The sequence below is a fragment of the Onychostoma macrolepis genome, chromosome 02 (genome assembly GCF_012432095.1).
Source record: "Onychostoma macrolepis isolate SWU-2019 chromosome 02, ASM1243209v1, whole genome shotgun sequence".
In the NCBI taxonomy this organism is placed as follows: Eukaryota; Metazoa; Chordata; class Actinopteri; order Cypriniformes; family Cyprinidae; genus Onychostoma; species Onychostoma macrolepis.
Genome location: NC_081156.1, coordinates 24,519,218 through 24,532,151, shown reverse-complemented (window position 1 = coordinate 24,532,151; position 12,934 = coordinate 24,519,218). Strand labels below are relative to the sequence as shown.

At 37.3% G+C, this 12,934-nt stretch overlaps 1 protein-coding gene across 2 annotated transcripts; it reads right to left on the bottom strand.

Annotated features, from left to right (window-relative positions):
• Window positions 1-430: 430 nt before the first annotated feature.
• On the bottom strand, window positions 431-12,934 carry mmp14b (matrix metallopeptidase 14b (membrane-inserted)). 2 transcript variants are annotated; one of them, XM_058745065.1, is made up of 11 exons: window positions 12,727-12,934; window positions 12,388-12,491; window positions 6,786-6,934; window positions 6,263-6,385; window positions 5,589-5,896; window positions 4,959-5,120; window positions 4,346-4,512; window positions 4,130-4,268; window positions 3,889-4,039; window positions 3,691-3,806; window positions 431-2,472 (listed from the first exon to the last, which is right to left on the bottom strand). In XM_058745065.1, exons 2-11 carry the CDS (start codon window positions 12,472-12,474, stop codon window positions 2,009-2,011), a joined length of 1,866 nt encoding a protein of 621 aa, XP_058601048.1. In that variant the 5' UTR covers window positions 12,475-12,491; window positions 12,727-12,934; the 3' UTR covers window positions 431-2,008. The 2 variants fall into 2 exon arrangements, with proteins under 2 accessions (XP_058601048.1, XP_058601040.1); XM_058745057.1 differs by having other exon boundaries at window positions 12,388-12,934.

The window sequence follows — 12,934 nt, the reverse complement described above, 5'->3', positions numbered from 1 at the left end:
GAGGTAACAAGCAGTTCGGAAAATATGGCTGAAGAAGGCAAGAAGTCTTGGACTCGGATGCAGGTTGAGAGGAGCAGCTGGAGATTAGGACAGAGAACTGCTTTTCCTTTCACCTCGCTGTTGTGCAGGAGAGTGAGTGGGCTAAACAAACATGTTAAAGGGATAGTTCACCCAAAAATAGAAATTCTGTCATTGTTTACTCACCCAAATTTGACTTACTTCCTTTTAAATTTCACAAAAAAAAAAGATAAAAACACAGACATTCTCAAAATATCTTCTTTTGTGTTCCACAGAAGAAAGTCATTCATATCTGTTGGGAACGAGGGTGAGTAAATAATGACAGAATTTTCATTTTTGGATGAGTTATCCCTTTAAATGGTTTTATAATGTTTGGTAGACACAGAAAGTCCAAAAAAAAGAAACGGCAAAGAAAACTTACAAAATATTTTATTTCTGACTTAAACATAAAAAGAGGTTTGAAACAAGCACAATTTATTTCTAGATAATGATCATCATCATTTAAATATTATTATCATTATTGTTTTTTATTCAAACTTTCGATTCCCATTTAAAAAACAAAAAAAGCACCTCAAGTTTTCAATAATTGTAAACACAAGCAGTGAAAATATCATTTATATATTTTAAAATTTATTTCAGTTCAAAAATACAAACCCACCCATTCACTTTTCCCCAAATTAAGGCCACTTCATAAGACATACATTATTGCCTGTCCAGCAGGACATTTTTAATGACAATTGTTAAAATCAAAAAAACACATTCTTGACATGGAGAACAATAACAATAGTAATAATCATAATGATAATGACATCATCATTATCAATAATAGTAATTATTAAAAATACAGTACAATATAAAGCCATACTACTGGAGGACACAGACAGACAGCACAGCTTTGCAGGCATTGTTAGTGGGATAAGTATCAATTATCTTTGGAATGGCACATGACTTTGGTTTCTTAACCTGAGTTGGGAGTTGCATGGGGTGGGAGCGGAACCCTGTGTTGCTTTAGTGAAAAGAATTACCTTTCATGAGCCAATGCAAATAATCTTTTATGATATCTTGTAACATTGTGCATAGGAGAACACTTAAAAAATACTATGGTGGTCCCATGGTTCAACGATGGCAATACCATGGTACGGAATGATTATGATATTCATGCACTAAGGTATTTACATAGTACTAGAGAGAATACCGTGGTACTATGGCACCTTCTGACCGACTTATCTAGTTTGTGCATCCTGGAAGAATTTTAAAAATGAACAGAAATTACACTAACAATTAAAGCAATTTCTGACTATGTTTTAAATTATTTTAAAGTATGACTAGAAGAATGTAAATCTAGTTTAATTCGTTTTTTATGAATTTTCACAAAAGTTTGAAAAAAAAATTTCATCACTGTGAACCCTGTAACATGGCATGACATTCAAAAACCACGGTAGTACAGTTTTGTTATAAAAGTTGCATGAGGCTGCTGGAAATGTGATAAGCATTGGCCGCAACCTGAGATAAGTACAAAGTCTTCTGATTGGGACAAATGTTGTTTTCGATAGAGGGTAAGAATTCACAATGAGGCAGACATACAACAACAATCACAACTTTAAAATGACATTTACAAAAGGCTAAACAAACAGCGATGAGCTGGCGTCATTGGCTACACCAGAAGGGAAAGACGAGAAAGACATTGAGAGAAGAGGGGAGAGATGAAGTGAAAGTGACACAGGGGAAAAACAAGTACCGTATGCCTTTATACAGCGTGCGGGAAGAACTTGGCACAGGTGTGAAAGCAAAACGTTCAAAACCACTAATTACAAAATATAAAAATGCAGAGATTTGTTTGAGTGGCATCATTTCTAAAGTAAACAACAAAGGGTCCCTTTTTGACTAAAACTCATTTTGGTTTTGCTTTGCTAGTAAGTCCCCTTCTTCCATATTCTCAATTCTCTCCTCTCCTCCCCTTCCCTTTCTTCCATTATCCCTTCTTAATCATTTAAACCTTGTCCAGTAGGGAGCGTTGGCAGTAGAGCAAGCGTCTCGGTGTGCCGTACCTGCGGAAGAAGAGAAGTGCTCCGAGCGTAAGGATCACGCAGACCAGCAACATGAGTGGCACCACGACGGCAGCCGCTCCTCCTCCGCTGCTGGGTGCGTCTTCGACCTCGATTATGATCACTTCTGTCTCCTCCTTTTTGCCCTCATCCTCAGTCTTGTCTTCCTCACGTGTGCGGTCACGTTCACGCTCTCGTTCACGTTCTCTTTCCCGCTCCCTTTCACGTTCTCTTTCGCGCTCGCGCTCCCGATCACGGTCACTTCCTCCGCCTCCACCACCTGTATTGGAGTCCTCATTGGGACAGCCCATCCAATCCCTAAGCGCAGACTTGGGGTATCCAGGCTCTACTCTTAATAACTGGTTGTTAAACTTCCAGTACTTGTTGGCTTTGTAGAAGTAGGTATAACCTGTAAAATTTAAGAGAGGAAAGGTCAGGACTGGTAGCGATCTTTGGCCCAAAGCCTACATCCTGACTTTGTTTCAATAAAACTAGAGTAAATCTTTTTTTTTTTTAAATGTATGTCTTGTATTGGAGAGAGGAAGGAAAATATTGGAATAAGGGAGGGAATGGGGGTCAGGAAATGACACAGGCCAGATTTATGTCCTAACCATGCACAACACCACAAATGATTAATGCTATATAAATAAAAAATCAAAATATATGTGCATGTGTGTCTATTATATAAATATTACCAAGGGGGCATTTTTTGATTAAAAAATAAAACAATAATACTGTAAAATATTATTACAATTTATAATAGCTTTTTTATATATGTTATTATATTTCAAAATGGTATTTATCCATCACAGGCGAAGCTGAATTTTCAGGAGCCATGCTGATTTTGGTGCTCATTATTTCGGTTTCACTTTATTTTAATGGTCCCTTTAACACATTCTGTTGACTATAAGTAATGTTGCACCTACGTTTCTACTGACTCTCATTAGAGTGTTAGTAGTGTATTTGTTGACTGGTAGGGTTAGGGTTTGATTAAGTTGACACGTTCTTGCAAAGTTACTTCTAGTCAGTAGAATATCTGTTGCAAGACCAACACAATAAGGAGTTAGTAGATATGAAGCAGACAGTCTACTAATACTCTTATGAGAGTTTGTTGACATGTAATTGCAACATTACTTGGTGTCAACAGAATGTTCAAAAGGGACCATCAAAATAAAGTGTTACCATTATTTCTTATTTTTTCAGGATTCTTTGTAGAATAGAAAGCTCAAAAGAACAACATTTATTTGAAATGGAAATCTTTTGTGACATTATAAATGTTTAATGCATCCTTGCTGAATTAAAATCTTGATTTCTATCAAAACATTGCAGTGAACTGAAAACTTAAAACTAATTGGTGTGATTTTATCATATTACGCAGTGTTTTTGCTTTCAGAATGAACAGACAAAAGCTGTAAGTGGAAATATGTTGTGTATTATTAGCACATAGTAAGTGGTTGCGAATAGGTTTTTTCTTGTGTTAATGAATAATTCTGTGTGCATATGTCATATGACTGACAATGTACTAAGATGTAGAATGGACAAAGAACAACCTTGTCAGAATGAGAAGGCTTATTATTATGAAAGACTGGAGGTTAATTTAAAAATCAGAAGGCGGTGAAAGGCTTACTTTGATCTCGACTCATGAAGGCAGCCTTTATGTTGTCTGGAACGCCTTGCCATTTACTCATAGGTTTGGGGTAGTCTGGATCCACTGACTGCGTGTCTTCATTGTAGCGATAATATCTGATTGAAGATAAGAAATTGTTTCAGATCTAAGCTCCCTTTGTTCTCATGCCTTGCATTATGGGATATCAAAGCTACTGACTTGTTTCCTCTGAAGAAGTAGGTGTTGCCTGTAGGGGTGTACAGAAGGGCTGCGTCCAGTTTGTCCTTTGGAAGACCGTTGCCCATTTCTCTCAGAGTCTTCGGATAACCTGGCTCCAAGTTCGATTCGGTGAACACCCAATGCCTGTCCCCTGCAAGCCAGAGATGATATTACTTCTGAAGCAATAAGCAGGCCTGTTAAAGCCAAAGGACAAAATCATACGATCGAAGAGGATAAGTACCTTTAAAGAAGACAAATTTCCCATCTTCTCTTTCATAGGCAGCATTAATATTTGTAGGCAGACCTCTCCAGAAATGTCCGATTGGCATGGGGTAATTTTCCATAACACGATTATTACGAACGCGCCAGAACCACTTATCCTAAAACACAGGGACAGGAATTGTGATGAACACACTCCAACTCCAAGCCAATGCGTACACACATATTCCATCCGTACCTTAAACACAAACATTTCTCCTCTGAAAATGCCAATGGTGTCAAAATGGCCTTCGCAGATGTCAGGACCAAAGCTAGGTCCTCCAGGCCTGTATGGTGTGGGATATGGAGTGTGGTGGGGGGTCTGCGGGGTGACAGGTGGTCTCGGACGGCCTCCGGTGTTTGGTCCTACACAGCGCAAAAATTTTTGTGAATTAGTTCATTCGCATTATTCTATTCACTGATTAAATAAATGATTAACTGATTAAACAAATAGTCTAAATATTTAGTAAAGCTGCTGTTCATCACTATATTTTTGACTCTGTTACATAAATTCTGGTTTTATTAGTTGTATTTATTGTATAATGTTCAGTTAGCTTTATTCATCAAGCAGATTCTTTTATCCAAATGAATTAGCTTTGGAAAGCAAACCAGAATAATTAATGCTAATTTGGTTTGTTTTTGTGCCAAATGGCTAAATGGTTGGACTGCATAATTAAATAGTATGATAGTGACAGTGATTTATAAATACATTGTAAATATATTATTTTAGCTTTAGTTAATGATAACCCTGCCTTGAACAGAACTATGGTGTGGTTTAGCAATTCAAGTTGCAATGATATTGATTGTTTTACCATAAAGCTGCTGAATGCCTTTACGGTCATCTTCAGGAAGCTCAAAGTTCTCGGTGTCCATCCACTGGTAGAAGGGAGCCATGATGGCGGAGGGGTCATTTGAATGCTCCATTCCCAGGGCGTGACCCAATTCATGCACAGCCACCAGGAACACATCATTACCTGAATGAAAGAAAGAGATTACCATGTCAGCACAGGTTAGATTTGGCTAACCTGAAATAGCATGCTGTATAACTGTGCAGCGCACATTAAAAACAACTATTTTGAGACACTAAGAATAGATAGCACAGAATGACAGCTGAGAGCTATTATTCTGTTCTTTCAGAGCTTGTTTTTTGGCATTCAGTTCACAGCAGGGAAACGTCAAAGAAAAGCTTTTCGGATTGGGAGAGGTTCCAAACATTACCATGAAAAGGCAAGGTTGATTCAACCCAATTCAATGAAAGTGCACAAACACAACATTTGCCTGGACTTGCCTCACACAAATATTCAAACCAAACAAGTTTGAGTTTATCTGAACTCACTTATTCATGTGTAAACAAGAACCGCCATCCATACTGACAAAAACAAGTGAGATCCTTGGGAGGTCTAGAGTATTTTTCGCTAACTTCTGGTGTTTGTACTCCTTACCCAAAAGGTCACGGTTGCCGATGGTCCAAGGCTCTGCTGCGTCGAAGTGTGTGTCTCCTCCTATGCCATTGCCTGGGAAGTAAGCATGAGCCAAAAATCCTCCTTCGCCGTCAAACGGACTGGCGTCGCCGTGAAAACCATCGGCGAAGAAGAGCATGATGTCGGCAAAGTTTTCAACCTTATCTCTGATGTCACTGTAAGGGATCTCTCGGAATCGCAAAGGGGTAACTCTTTCCCACACTTTGAAGGCTTTTCTGATCGCCTCAAACGTTTCGTATTCCCCAACTTTTGGAGTGTAGTTCTGTATGCTGTGAAGAGATAAGAAAGGGTGAATTGGAGAGGCAATCAGAGGAAAGTAGGGCATAGGAAAAAGAGGAATATATGAAGGAAAGGGGGAGAGAAAGTGATTTACATTACAGACAAGTCACACAGGAATTTTGGCCGTGGCTGCAGTGGAGCAGAATCATATAGTAGGCCAAAGATGACTTTTCCATAAGTGTGGTGTGTATTTACTAAAGCATAGCCACAGCCATATCTAAACGTTTATGACAGCAAACCTCAATTAATCGGTAATGGTTTGGACGGGAGTTTTGTGCCTAAAATGACCTAAATACAGTTTAAAATGCACTGCTCTTTTATTGATCCAGCAGAATGGAGTTAAAGTTGTCTCTTACCAGAATGTGATCTCATTTTTATCCCATTTGAGTCCCTGGATTGCGTAGCGCTTCTTTCTCAGGTTGCTTTTCAGTTCAGCTCCAAACTTGTCTGGGACGCCGCAGCGGGGCTTCTTCATTGCCCTGGCAATCACCATCCAATACGTTAGATCATCCACCGCATAACAGATTTAATTTCAGTGATTTTGGACAGGATGGCCATTAATTTCTGTCCTCATATATTCTACATCTTCCGTGCCTCATTGCAAACCAGTGGAGGATTGCTGACACAATGCTCTAGTTTTTCCATTCTCTCCTTCCATGACTAACAACCACATAACTGATGGGCCAAAATAATTCCACAGAGATATCTATAAGCTCTTGAATCTCTTGAACTAGCCACAGGTGTTCAAAAAATGCAAGACTGATTCCATGGAGAGAAAATCATCTAGACCCATTTTTTTGTTATTAACTGGACATGGAAGCACTAATTACACTTCACAGTAATACACTGCTGAATGAATCATGTGGGCAGTTGACTTACTCTAGAGTTGCAGGATCCATGTTGCCGGTGACTTTCAGGCCGTAGAATCTCTGCATGGCAGCAATGGCAGAGGAGACGGAGTGAGGAGAGCGGGCCGTATGTGTGCGGAGATCACCGGGTGGCAAGTAACCATATTGCTGTAGCCATACCTAGAACACGAGAGAGAGAGAGACAAAGGTACTCGTTATTGGACAGAAACTTTTTGTTAATTTTCAATCATATTAAAATGTTTTCTGTTTTTAAGTTGAGGTGCATGGGGATATACTGTTCTATGACTTAGTTCTATGACTATGGCATTAAACTCTATTACAAAAATTTCTCCTCTTATCTGTTTTTTTTTTTAGAGGTATCTGCAAAAAAAAAATATATATATATATATATATATATATATATATATTTTTTTTACAATTTAACAAAAAACACTTTGTTTTTACCTAATACATTACCATTTAAAAGCTTAGAATCATAAGATTTGTTTAAAGAAATCATTTTAACAGTGCTGCATTTAATTGATCAAAAGTGACAGTAAATACTTTTACACTGTAAAAAAAAAATCCATTTTTTTTTTTCTTACAGAATTAGAAAGCATCACAGCCTTTTTCAACAAGAAACCTTTCTTGAGTACCAAATCAGCATATTTCTGAAGGATCATTTGATACTAAAGTAATGGCTTCACCATTGCAGGAAAAATGTAAATTTTGAAATATTTGAAAGATAGAAAACACTTGAGTATTGTATTGTAACATAACATTTTTGTCTTTACTGTTTGTTTGTTTTTGGTGTCTTGGTGAGCAAAAACATAAAAAACAAAAATATTACTGACCTCAGACTTTTGAATGGTAGTGTATATTTTTTTTCTTATTTTCTTACCCCATTTTTAAACCCCAAAAATTTGATAAGATTCATCAATGAAACAAGAAAAAAATCTGCTTCTCAGATACACTTTATATTGTTTTAACAACGCTTCGATGCTAATTATTACTGGAAAACTAGGCAAATAACTGATTAAGAAAATTATTTATTTATTTATTTAATTTTTTTGGGAATTGACTGGAATACAGTTGACAAGAACTTCATTTAGTCTGGTTAGGAGTGAACTGTAACTCACAAACCCAAGGGATTGGGCAGAGTTCTTTTCCATAGTTCATGACACAAATCACTTATACACATTGCAATGGCTTGCATTCAAAATTCACTTAAACAAATACATCTAAACAAACGTATATGTCAAGTATGTGTCTAGACTGATTTATGACCGTGCTTTCCTTTAAGGCAAAAGAAAGAAGCTGCATTTTCTCTATCTTGAAACTGAGTCAGTGACGGCACAAACGCATTTCTGTTTGTAGCAATATAGGATGATAGATGAGATAATGAAAGGTGAAATGTTATCTGTCTGTGACTCCCTCAGGGAGACGGATACTGTCTCCAGTTAAACCAAACTGTCAGTCAGTCATTTCCCAGGGAATTTCTGGTTAATACCATTGAAACCTCAGAGACAGAGCCCTTATCCTGTAATCCCTCTTTCCCTACCTCCTCCAGCACTCTCTCTCTCTCTCACACACTACTGCAGGAATGAAGGGCAACAATGTAGACACACCCTGTGGGGCCTCTTAGCACACCCTCATTCAGCTGTAGCTCATACAGAGAAAAACATGTGGATCACAGAATTTGGCTGTTGTAGCTTGTGCGGTCTTTGTGAGTAAAGTGTCAACAGAAAGAGGTTCCTCAGCATGATCAGCATGTTTTATGTTTATAATGGCTGAATGTGTTTTTGAGTGTGTCTCTTGGCAGCAGATGTGATTACGTCCACAGTCAGAAGCATGTATTCCAAGTTGATGTAATCCTGGAAATTTTGTTTTTTAAGAACTTCCTGTTTTCTTGTATTTTTATTCCTCTATTTTTCTCTTTTTTTAATTCCTCAGTTTTTCTTTTTGTCTCAGTATCTTTTTTCGTCTATGGGATTGTGATATTTCTAAACTTCCACAAAAGTTCTTCTCCATTCCTTTATATCGTCAGACATTGTGAGTCTGTGACTCACTCTCAGTCCTTCACAGCACAAACAAAGGTTCAGTGTGTTATATCCATATGAGGAAAAAAGGCTGTTAATGGGATATGGATTGGTGGGGGATGGCTGAGACTGATAGATGAACGTGTCCCCTACGCAATCCAGTGACTAAAATTGGATACAAATGAAATAACATTCTGGTAAGATACACCTTGCCTCCATTCTGCAACATGTAGTGAATTGAAAAAGAACAAACATCACGAGTGATGTCTTTGCAGTTGCGCAACATTTTTTGCATCTCTCAAAAACAAGTTCGAAATTAGAACTCAAGCACATCCCAGCAGAGTCTACCTCTTTTTGCTAGTACTTCCTGTCTTTTCCACAGATTTTCACAGAAAAGTTAACTCATTATTCCTCAAAGTTATAAATATAATTTGGACATGTAAGATTTCCATGAATTACTGGCTGTGTCATCCATCACATCAAGGTCATCGATGACCAGTCTATGATTATGTCATTATACTAAAATACAAGACCAAATACTGGGAAACCTCTATATCCAAAATGGCAATTTTTTATCATTTGAAATGAATAATCAGGTGATCTCATAGCCACCCAGACCTATTTCAATAACCAATTTCTAAGTTTTAATATAAAGAAAAAGATTAACACCTTTCACACATTGAGGTGCTTGCGGGTAGGTGTTAATCACATTCAATTCAAAGGCAAACTGAAAAAGTCATGGCTTTTTATAAAATTATCTATGAACCTTCTTCAGGCATTTTAGCTTAGATATGTCTGAAAATTAATTTTTGCAAGATATGACAGTGTGCAAGACTTTTTTGATGTGCATAAAGGAGCAATAGGCACCATATTGTGTTTAAGCGCATATGCACATTAAAATCAGAGAGACTTGAGAGAAAGACATGCAATTTTAAGGGAAAATGAGTCACAACTTCCATTCTCTCTGGGCCAATGGAATAACACAGAATCTGGGTGAGCATGTGGTGAATCCAAATCCAATGAAGCCAAATCATAAAAATGCAGTTCAACTGCTCAGGTTACGTTAATGAACCTCTACAGCTGGCTAAATGTATCAACACCGTAACATCAACACAAGATCCACTGGAGTTTACACTACCACAAGTTTACCTATCAAGAAAAAAAAAAAAAAAGTTTACTCTGCAAATTCATGCACTATGAAGTCCCTAAATTCCTTCTACTTCATTTAAATTTGGAATAACTTCTATTCTACTGATCAGTGGTTCTATAAGGAAGATTGTATTACAATTTTATTATTTTATTTCAATTATTTGAAACTGGATGCTTGGTGGAAAAGTTACTAGTCATAATCATCTTTCCATGTATTTTATAGATCAGTGGATCAGATTTTTACACCTGAGGCACTTGGCTGTTTGATGAAAAATATATATTTTTTCAAATGGAAAGTGCAAAATATTACAATGCATTACAATTAAATAGGAAAGGATGTTGGGAATTATCTTTCCAGTACTTTTCAGACCTACTGCAAAAGTCTGTGGGTTGTTTGCTTTAAGTGACACAGGAACTGGACAATTTGTAGTTCAATTCAGCCTTTCTGTTATTCTCTTGCTTCTGAAATGACATCACTTTTCAGCCTACAATAATTTCTATTCTTTATGCAGACTTGCATCATTCACACCCCACCACATTTCCTGCCTAAAAAGATCAACCTAATTTTTTCCCCCATCTCTTTGTGTCTCTTTTCTGTAACATGCCACCCCCTTCCACATCCCACTTCCTTCCTTACGCTTTGACACTACATCACTAACTGTTGGCATCATCTCACATCTGTTCTAAAGCCATGTGGTCAAGGCCGAATGGGAAAATCCCCTGGCCATTTCCTCTGGTTCTGTCCTATAAAGGATGTGACTAGCCATATGTGGCCAATTGCACATCCCAATAAAGTACTACGATGCAAAACTCCCAAGAAGTTCTTCAGGTGATTTATTCATGACCAGTGACCACTGCTGTCAATGACGAGAAGCGTACTAAAAATAGCACGTCATGGTTTGTGTGGGAGTATATGACTTTCACAACAAAGGGACATGGATAATGACACTAATATTGTCTAAAACCACAGGTGTGCATGAGTCTATAACTTAAGGATATCCTTAAGGAATTAGGAGAACTTCCTGCAGGATTGTGACGACTTCCTGTTGGCCAAAGTGGAGAAAGAGAGGAAGAAAAGAGCCCATATGGAGTTTTCTGCCCTGTCTAAACCCCTCCTCTCTTTATTGACTGTAACTAAGGACAGATGTCATCCATTAAATCCTGCAGCTTATAGGAGCAGAAAAACCTTTTCCCCCAAACTCATCCTCAGCATATCCATCCACAATCTGACCACAACATTACAGGCATGACTTTTCCTGTTTTCTTGTGGTAATTGGTCGTTCTTTTCTGCATCCTCAGCATCTTTCATTCTCTGCGGTCTCTTACTTGACCTTAATTCAGAATCCTTCACTCCTCTTCTATTTTCTAAGTGTTTACTTTGATCACTGAGCAGAGGGATCAGAGATTCTTAAAGCTAAACATATGACTGAACAGTGCTAATGACTGGCAGCTGATAAAAGCTTTCCCATATGAAAATTTGATTTTAAAATCTCACAATGGTAATACCATCCATAATATAATCCTTTCTGTATTTCACTCATCTTTTCAAAGTTACATTGGAAATTAGTGTGATATAATTACAGACTAGATCTACAGTTGGATCTTTTAATTCTAAATGTATAATCGGAAAAATCTCTTGAAAACATGTCACATTATATTTTTAATTAAGATGAAAATGAAGCCTATTTTGGGACCATAAAGTTGTTTTGCATCATAACATTATTTTCATGACATTTAAGCACATTTCCTCCTGCAATGTCTGGATGTTTTACTTTGATCTATTTTATTGGTAATTCCTATTATTTTGAAAATGCCTGTAATATTTTATGATTATTGTTTGAGGGGTGAAATAAGACTCAGACATGTACAAATCCATAACAAGATTTTTTTTGTGTGTGTGTGCTTCAAAAATGAAAATTGTACATTGCACAATGCAAATAGGCTTTATTTTCTTTATGCCAATAAGAATTTATTTCCAGATTTTGTGGTGAAATATGACCCCACCTGTTCTTGACCAGTATTGTGAGATTCACACTATTAAGACTTTAAATTAAGGACCCCTAATTTTCAGTCTTCCTAAATCTGTACAGCAGGAGTCTCATACCATAGTCTTTTGATTAACAAGAATTGACCCACTTCAGTGAAGGTCACACGTGTTTTGGCCTGCATGTACTAAAGTAGTTTGTAAAGTATTATATAGTAGGCTAACTATTGCCAAAAAAAAAAAAAAATTATTATATTTGATGTAGTTCATTTATATGGATTTTAGTACATAGGCTAATTTTGTGATATGGAATGCAAGATTTGTTTTGTAATATTTACATTATTATTATTATGCAGAGGTGATATTCAGACCTTCACCCAAAGTAAAACATCTGCCACCGCACAATAGATCAGGATGTGTTATCAGTAATAAATATCTCGAGAAAAAAGCAGGATACTCACCTCAGGTTTCGCGTCTTGTTTTGAGGACGATCTGTGCGCGCACACAAATATTAGGAGCAACAGCTCCGTTAACCGGCTCCAAATCATTCTTCTGTCGATGAGTCCTTTTGGAAAACACGTTTATTAATTTAATAAAGTTTGGCTGCTCTTGCAACTGTCAGAACATAACCTCGCTTAAAAAAAAATAGCGCCTGCCACTTTTGTGGTACAAAATAGACGAGAACTTTGACTTCTCCAGGAGAAAGGGAGAATGCTTAAGTTTATCAAAATGTAAACAGTTACTGTTATAGATTACTAGTGCACCGCAGTGGCTGATACTCTATAGTCCTAAAATCATACCGCTAAACTAAGAGCTGAAAATGTTGCATCGACAGAACCCGGTATGAAGATGAACAGTTTTCCTTGCGAAATTTCTCTTTGTCTTATTTCTCTGTCATTGCGCTAGTTGGCTCAAATCTTCTGTTTCATATGCACAGCAGCCCCTTTCTCCGGGCTGTAGACGTGGTCGCTCGATAGGTGTTGCCAAAAAACTGATCCTGAAAAGCCA

Bases quoted from the DNA above. Each gene is read 5' to 3' on its own strand.
- mmp14b (XM_058745057.1), bottom strand. From the start codon at position 12,474: ATGATTTGGAGCCGGTTAACGGAGCTGTTGCTCCTAATATTTGTGTGC. The intron at 4,269-4,345 runs GTACGGATGGAA...CCTGTGTTTTAG, and splicing joins GAGAAATGTTTGTGTTTAAG to GATAAGTGGTTCTGGCGCGT. The intron at 2,473-3,690 runs GTAAGCCTTTCA...TAAATTTTACAG, and splicing joins CTTCATGAGTCGAGATCAAA to GTTATACCTACTTCTACAAA.